We start from the raw sequence: 8,264 nt of genomic DNA, 5'->3' as shown, positions 1-8,264 counted from the left end.
GGTGTGCGGTCGCAACAATCCGGTTAACGTAGTCGTCAATCGACGAACAAGCGATTCTTCTCGTCCTGTTAACTACATTTTCGGTTGCGTCCTCGTTTTTCTTCAGATTGACAGCGCTCCAAAGATCCTCTAGCTCCAAATGTGTTTGCACCGCAAACTTCCATGTGGGCCAGTTACCACGGCCAATAAGCCGCTCGATTCCCGGAAGACTCGAAAAATTGTGATTGCCAGCTTCTCTAGCTGGTGCTACCTCAAACCGATATTCCAGCTGTTGGCTACAGGCCAACGAGACGGTGAGGAAAAAGGAAAGTTTCCGGGTAAACAATCTGTTTATTTATAAACACGATTAAAAAATTCCTATAAATACATTCACAATTGTTAACTGCTTTTGGAATTCAAAATGAAGGAACTTACGTTTAATATTCCAATTTCCTCTTTTGTCCTTTCAATGTCCTTTCAAGTCTTTCCGTTATCTTGAAGTTATCTTTGAGAATAATTATGTGTAAGTTTATGTCGGTAAGTTAATGAGATAATTTTCCTGTATCTCATGTAAATATTATAGTCACCTTGTATACATATAGCACTTCGCAAATGTACTTTTAGCACTAAATAACTATAAAGTTCGCACTAGGTAAGTATTTAGCAGGTAAGGTAAGTATATTTAATAATCAGCTTCTTTTTAATTTCAGCTCTCTAATCCACTACAATTTTTTGTTTCTTTTTCAGAATGGCGCCCGAGGAAGAATCGAGAAAACAACAACAACAAAAAATGACAAGTTTACGTCCGAGAGCCCGTACGTTGACGTTTCTCGCTGCTCCCGCTGAAGGCAAGGTGGTTCATATCTCAAGGTGAGACGCGCCGACCAAGGGGTCGTGACAGTCCCCCCCAGGTATGCCAGACCCCTGGCTTACCTCCTCATCGCGTCGTACCTCAAGAATCGCAAGCTCTTGTCTCTTTGCTCTTGTTTACTGAAATTACCCGTCCTTTGGGCCAACAATTTCTTGGCAGTCCTGGATCGACCACCACCACTATGTCGTTCACCTCAATTGGCTTGACCTCGTCAAACCACTTCGTCCTCTTCGTGAGGTCCGGCAGGTAGTCACGCACCCATCGTTTCCAGAAGATGTTCGTTTCGACCTGTGATATGCACCAGGATCGTCGAAGAACCACTGCACTGTCGTCGAAGGTCGTGGCCGGCTTGAGACCACTTGAAGAACCCAACAAGAAGTGGTTGGGTGTGAGAACTGGGGCTTCAGGATCTTCTATCGGCACGTAGGTTAACGGACGGGAGTTGATGACATTTTCTACCTCTGTCAGCATGTTTCGAAGAGTTTCATCCGTTGGATTCCGCCCTGGTTTCATCGCCGTTAGATTCCTCTTCACTGACTGAATCAGTCTTTCCCAGGATCCTCCCATATGAGGAGACGCTGGAGGTAGGAACTTCCATTCCGTCTCTGGACTGGTGATTTCTCTAATAACCTCCGCTTGATCCATCTTCTTGAGTGCCACCTCAAGCTCGTTATATGTTGCTTTTATTTCTTTGCTCGCCGCTGTAAAATTTGTACCACGATCGGATAATACAGTAAACATTCACTAACTGGGCGAAAAGGGAAGACCACTTACCGACATTCGCGTTTTAACTGGTCCGGCATGTTAAACGTCAAATAAAATCGAGGGAAACTTCAATGAATTGCTTGATTCGCATTGTTCCTGTAATTGGATAAACAAAAGGATTCCAATGGAAGTTTCGCATTGAGTGCAACAACAGGTATGACATATGATTTGAGAAAATTATTTTTCTGTAGTTTAATCGATGTTTTTGTCGTGCGAAAATAATGTCAATTTTCATAACATTTAAAATTACATTCGAATGCCCCTCACAGCAAATCTTCCATTTGAATATGGCGTCGATTGTTTACGAAATTCTGCTTTTTAACTGGTCCAAAAACCAGTTAACGTTCGCCCAGTTAAACAGCAGACCAATTAAACCACGACCAGTTAGCGAACGATTACTGTATTTGTATTGGTACGCCTCGCCGTGCCATGAAGTTCCTCAATGCCAGAATGCACGAATTCGCACTGAGCGAATGTGCGATTTCAATGTGTACCGCCCGTATAGTCAAGCACGTTATAAGCACACCCCATCGCTTTTCAGGTCGACGCCCTACCACCACTAACATAGGACCGAAATAATCAATTCCGATGAACGAGAACGGTCTGGTGAATACCGCCAGCCTTGCCGCAGGAAGATCAGCCATCGGAGGCGGACGTGGAGTAGCCCTTTGAATTTTGCACTCCTGGCATTTCGTTCTGACTCCCTGGAAAAGTCGTCTGATTCTCGGAATCCGGAAAGTCTGCCGCAACTCATTTATGACAGTCGAGTGATTTTGATGATGGTAACGTTCGTGAAAATCCTGGACTATCAGCCATGTGACGTGATGATCTCTTGGGAGGATAATCGGATTCCTAGCATCCATCGAAGCATATTCACACGCGCTGATTCTTCCATCCATTCGCAGTACCTTCTGCTCATCCAAGAACGGATTGAATTTGTGGATTGAGCTTGATTTCGACAACGTCTTTTCCTCAGATCCTGCGCTGAGAATTCCTATCTCGTCCGGGAAAGCATCCACTAGCTAGTCGATACAGGTAGATAGTGGCTTGTTGAAGCTCCTCAGCAGACAATGGGCCAGTGATCCGTTTCCCGTTCTCCGAATTCTGGCGAATGTTGTGAGCGGCTCTCAGTGCTGTGGTGGTTGCGCGCAACAAGCGCTTCCACGACGAGTAATCCTCAACGTTTATCACTGGCGCAGGTTTTGCCTGGTGGTAGAAGATGTTTGCTCGAAGTTCTTCGTCGGTAGTATCCTCTCGGTACGGATTGGATGGCCAGTTGCTGCGAAATTCCCATAAAAAGCTAGGGCCTTTGAACCATCTACTGTTCTCGGTGAGGTCTGGCACTCCCTGCCACTTCGTTGCATCGTCCGCGACGTTCTCTTTCGACCGCTTGTACCCCCAGTCTGCTGCTTCTGTTGTTTCCAGGATTTCGCTGATGCGGAATGCAACGAATTGCGAATACCGTCGATGATCTGATTGAATCCAGCACAAAACGTCACGGAAATCCGTCCAGAAGAATCGCTTATGAACCTTGAACGATAGCGACTTCATGATCCTATCCGCCAACCTTACTCCAATAACGGCAGCCTGTAACTCCAACCTCGGAATGGACAAGAATTTGAGGGGAGCCACTCGAGTTTTAGCCCCAACTATAGCACATTCCACTGTGCTACCTTGCTCAAAGCGTAGATAGGTGACAGCTGCGAAGCCCGACAGACTAGCGTCGACGAAGGTATGCAGTTGAATATTGGTTTGCGGACCGAGCTGCGTCAGGGAGCGATAACCACGGGGTATACTGACATTCTGAACCTTCGGTAGGATATCCAACCATTTCTCCCACTTTTCGTTGAGGCTTTCAGGTATTAGGTCATCCCAACCGATGCCTGCGCGCCAAATCTCTTGGAACAGGATCTTCAAATAGATTAGCACGTTCGATATCAGGCCAAGCGGGTCGAATATAGCCATTAACGTCCGTAGAACTTCGCGTTTCGTCGGTTTTCGTTGACCTTCGAGAAGCTATCGGTCGTGCTTTGACGAGAGCTTGTAGATGAACGTATCGGTAGATGTGCACCACCACATTCCCAGAACCTTCTCTGTCCCCAACTCCACTGCGAGATTCAAGCTCTTCTCGGCTGTTTTGTCTTCCTTCATCGCCTCTACAACTGCCGGCGAATTGGAAATCCAATTTCGCATGTCGAATCCAGCTTGTGCGTGCACGAATTTCACGTCCCTGGCGAGTTGGATAGCTTCCTGTTCCGTTTCGACGCTTACCAGCATGTCGTCCACATAATGCTGCTTGATAATCGCTTGTGTGGCTGCAGGGAATTCCGTTTCGAACCTGCGCGCATTGAGATTCTTTACAAATTGCGCGCAACTAGGTGAGCAGCAGGTACCAAACGGCATCACTTGAGTCACGTAGACGTCTGGTTCACCGGAAGAGTCGTCGGACCATAGCACTCTGAGGCAGTGTTGATCTTTCTCGGACATCAGTACCTGCAAGTACATCTCCTTCACGTCGCCGCTGAGCCCCACCCGGAATTCACGGAACCGATAGAGTACATAGTCCAGAGGCGTAAGCAAGTCCGGTCCTGTCATGAGCATTGAGTTCAGAGAAACGCCATTTGTTTTGGCTGCTGCATCCCACACGATTCTTACCTTCCCGGGTTTGTTCGGGTTGAATACAGGAAATAACGGAAGATACCACACCCTTTCATGGGAAGTGCGCAGTTCCTCCTGGGAAAGCTTTCTAATGTATCCCTTTCGCAGATAATCCTCAATTTAGGTCCGCAAAACGTTGGATAACTCCGGCTGTTTCTTCATTCTCGCCTCCAAGCAGTGGAAACGTCGCAGCGCCGTTGGTTTGCTGTTTGGTAGGCGAACCTTGTCGAATTTCCATAACAAACTAACCTCGTATCGGCCGCTATTTGTCTGGACAGCTGACTGCAGGATTTCTTGCGCACGCTGCTCTTCGCTAGAGACTAAACGCTTCTCCGATTTGTATACTCCTAGGCTATCCAATGAAAAGTAATCACGGACGGCTTGCTGCAACATTTCATCGGATTGTTCGCTACATGGGCACGGCTGTACACTATGGCGATGATACCCTACTAGAGCGTCTATCGTTTCACTTCCTCCGTGAATAATCCAACCGAGACGTGTCTTCGTTGCTATTGGTTCATGCATTTTCCCCTCCCTTCCTTTGAGTGGAAAAGTGAGATTTGCGTTGTCGATCCCAATCAACAGTCGAGGCTGTACGTTTTTGTAGGATTCGATCGGGATGCCCTGCAGATACGGGTACTGATCGCTAAGCTTTTGCATATCTACCGTCTGATGGAATAGATCAAGGCTGGCGACGGTATGAGCTCCTGTAATTCGATATTTCTTCTGAACTTCTCCTGTCCCGGAAATCTCGAGGTCCAGCTTCATAGAGTCGTTCTCCATCCGCCGCTGTTGCCTGTCCACTTAAGGCACAAGGGTATGGTTTCTCCTTGCAACTTCAACTCTTGCACCAGCGATGAATCCACTAGGGTGAGCGATGATCCATCGTCGAGGAAGGCGAACGTCTTAATGGACTTACTCGGACCATGGATGACGACTGGAGCGACTCGAAATAGCCCCTTGTTAGCGGACTTGTGATGAGCGTTGCACTCGCGAACCGAAGTGTTTTGAGCAACTTTAGCAGCAGTCGTTCCCGGAGCGTTGGAACTACTTGTGGCGGTCCCATCGCGCTGGATATTGTGAAGAAGTTGATGGTGTTTGAAGGTGCACCCATTCTTCCCGCAAACCTGTTTGGATTTGCACGTTCCGTTGTGTTTGCGGAGGCACTTCCTACACAGGCTGAACTCCTTCACTACTGCCCATTTGGCGTTATATCCCAGCTCCTCGAATCGCTTGCATTTCTCCAGATGGGAACAACTTCCTTTGCAAACAACACATGTCTTGGCAGGTCGCTCAGTGGTGACCTGTTGACGCGGCTTGCCCACAGGATCATCGGATGTTTCCTGGTTGTGCGCATTGAGGAAAGCAGTATTTTTTCTGCTGCTTCGGGCCGGTTTGGTTTCCCCCAATTGCAGGCTTGCAATCGGACAGACTATTTCTGCCAACTCGTATAAGCATTTCGAAAACGCTGCGAGGTGTACACGTGGTAGATTACGACGGTATGTCGCCCATTCTATCTTGAACGACGAAGGTAGTTTATCCACCAGTTCGTGCAGGAGGGCCACGTTATATGAATATTCTTCCAGCTGGCAGGCTTCGATCGTCGCACACAGGTTCTGCACGGCAAGAGAGAATTCGATGATCGTATTCAGCTGGTCAACTTTCGGAGCAGGCGTCGAGTGGATCTTGCTTATCAGATTCTGGACGATAACTTCAGGGTTCCCAAATAACATCTTCAAGGTGGAAAGAATACCCGAAACGTTCGCTGGATGCATTAGTCTGCATTTAACTGCATCGTATGCCTTTCCTTTCAGACATTTTTGTAACCGAATAAGGTTTTCCTCCGGTGTGTAACCACACAGGTTGGTCGTTGTCATAAACGTTGAGTAGAACAACGGCCATTCTTCCGGAGTACCATTGAAAAACGGAAGTTCCCTTGAAACCGCCTGGCGTGCGGCTACCTGGCTGCGTGTCAAGTTGTGTTCATCATCGTCTTCACCTGGAACCTGTCTTGGGGTGAAACGCTGCTCCGGATGGAAACCAGGCCCTGGATTGCCTCGGTGCTGGTTAAAATGCGATGGCGTATTTTCTGACATCATGTGTGGATTAAAAGTTGATTGGCATGCTGCTGCTAGTGAATCCGGAACTCGATTTCTAGATGGGTTTGGCTGGCGATGAAACTCAGGTGTACTATGCACCGGAGCACCATGCAGATTCGTTTCGGCAGCTTCGTTCAACCAGTCGAACATTCTTAAATCCGATCGATCCTCCTCTACATTCGCCTTCGAATTATCGTTGACTATTTCCTTCAGCAACTCGTGTCTTCTACGTAAGTATTCGCGTTGGGTTGCTTCTTCTGCTTCCTTAAGTTTCCGTTCTTCATCCAAGATCTTCAACTCCAACTTTAACTGTCTCTGCTTAGCGGACCTCTTGGAATTTGCTCCGGAATGCTGGTTCAGGTTATCTTCCAAAACTTGTTGCATGTTTCTTGGAAGATGGTTTGGATGCAGCGACTCCGACGGCTGTTTTTGTGGTCCTCCTGGTCGGGCAGCAGTTGGCACAAACGGAACGGACTTCGGCGGAATGGATGGAACAGTACTGGGTACAAACGGAATAGGCTGAGCGGTACTTGATGGCACTGTGTAGCACGTATCATAACAATTCACTCCCGATAACGAAACTTGCGGATTTGACATGCGAGACGACGATATCGGTGGCATCGGACAATTACCTTGCAGTGGCTGATAGGGTGGCATCATATAATAGGGCGACATGAACGAGTAGGGTGGCATGAACGAGTGGGGAGGCATGAGCGAGTGGGGAGGGATGAACGAATGAGGTGGCATTGTCATATTTTGACTAAATGTATTGCATATTGTATTTGACGGATACATAATTGATGAGGTGACGTCACTCGTCACTAGCTCGACGGAAGTACTCACCGGTAACACTGGAGTAGTGCACCACTGGCTAGTGGTCGGGGCGATACATGTACTTACGGACGGTACCGTCGTGGTAATATTGCTCGTCGATTGCTTGTTCGTGTCTTGCTGCTTAGCTTGGCAGGCTGGGCAGATCCAATCGTGGTACTCGACGTCCTGGTTTACTCCCACGCATTCAAAGTGATACCAATCATCACACGAATCGCACTGGACCATCCTGGAGTCATCCTGTTCGCGGCATGCTCTACAGGCATTCGGTATTACTCCACCAGTACTGCTGCTGCTTCCATCCGAATTATGCTTCGACCGGGGCATCGTTATCCGGACAGGGATAAACGAATTTTTTAAATTGTTGGCTACAGGCCAACGAGACGGTAAGGAAAAAGGAAAGTTTCCGGGTAAACAATCTGTTTATTTATAAACACGATTAAAAAATTCCTATAAATACATTCACAATTGTTAACTGCTTTTGGAATTCAAAATGAAGGAACTTACGTTTAATATTCCAATTTCCTCTTTTGTCCTTTCAATGTCCTTTCAAGTCTTTCCGTTATCTTGAGGTTATCTTTGAGAATAATTATGTGTAAGTTTATGTCGGTAAGTTAATGAGATAATTTTCCTGTATCTCATGTAAATATTATAGTCACCTTGTATACATATAGCACTTCGCAAATGTACTTTTAGCACTAAATAACTATAAAGTTCGCACTAGGTAAGTATTTAGCAGGTAAGGTAAGTATATTTAATAATCAACTTCTTTTTAATTTCAGCTCTCTAATCCACTATAATTTTTTGTTTCTTTTTCAGAATGGCGCCCGAGGAAGAATCGAGAAAACAACAACAACAAAAAATGACAAGTTTACGTCCGAGAGCCCGTACGTTGACGTTTCTCGCTGCTCCCGCTGAAGGCAAGGTGGTTCATATCTCAAGGTGAGACGCGCCGACCAAGGGGTCGTGACACCAGCATTGTTTTCGTATTCGCCTCCAATAATTTTATCATCCGCGTACCCAAGAATCACTTTTTAAACGACGAAAAAAATTCCGCGTAT

General features: G+C 46.8%; 3 protein-coding genes across 3 annotated transcripts; all 3 read right to left on the bottom strand.

Annotated features, from left to right (window-relative positions):
• Positions 1–237: 237 nt before the first annotated feature.
• Positions 238–2,500, bottom strand: LOC129764293 (uncharacterized). Its single transcript, XM_055763234.1, has 2 exons — positions 1,625–2,500; positions 238–1,551 (listed from the first exon to the last, which is right to left on the bottom strand). Exon 2 carries the CDS (start codon positions 1,493–1,495, stop codon positions 932–934), a length of 564 nt encoding a protein of 187 aa, XP_055619209.1. The 5' UTR covers positions 1,496–1,551; positions 1,625–2,500; the 3' UTR covers positions 238–931.
• An 87-nt stretch (positions 2,501–2,587) lies between these two features.
• Positions 2,588–3,580, bottom strand: LOC129766474 (uncharacterized). The gene has a single exon (XM_055767007.1). The coding sequence runs from the start codon at positions 3,578–3,580 to the stop codon at positions 2,588–2,590; it is 993 nt and encodes a 330-aa protein (XP_055622982.1).
• A 1,457-nt stretch (positions 3,581–5,037) lies between these two features.
• Positions 5,038–8,122, bottom strand: LOC129766473 (uncharacterized). The gene is made up of 3 exons (XM_055767006.1): positions 7,863–8,122; positions 7,711–7,780; positions 5,038–7,653 (listed from the first exon to the last, which is right to left on the bottom strand). The coding sequence occupies exon 3, from the start codon at positions 7,528–7,530 to the stop codon at positions 5,038–5,040; it is 2,493 nt and encodes an 830-aa protein (XP_055622981.1). The 5' UTR covers positions 7,531–7,653; positions 7,711–7,780; positions 7,863–8,122.
• Between the last annotated feature and the right edge of the window lie 142 nt (positions 8,123–8,264).

Source organism: Toxorhynchites rutilus, chromosome 2 (assembly GCF_029784135.1).
Source record: "Toxorhynchites rutilus septentrionalis strain SRP chromosome 2, ASM2978413v1, whole genome shotgun sequence".
NCBI lineage: Eukaryota > Metazoa > Arthropoda > Insecta > Diptera > Culicidae > Toxorhynchites > Toxorhynchites rutilus.
This window is presented reverse-complemented; position numbering and strand designations above follow the sequence as displayed.

Bases quoted from the DNA above. Each gene is read 5' to 3' on its own strand.
- LOC129766473 (XM_055767006.1), bottom strand. From the start codon at position 7,530: ATGCCCCGGTCGAAGCATAATTCGGATGGAAGCAGCAGCAGTACTGGT.
- LOC129766474 (XM_055767007.1), bottom strand. From the start codon at position 3,580: ATGGCTATATTCGACCCGCTTGGCCTGATATCGAACGTGCTAATCTAT.
- LOC129764293 (XM_055763234.1), bottom strand. From the start codon at position 1,495: ATGGATCAAGCGGAGGTTATTAGAGAAATCACCAGTCCAGAGACGGAA.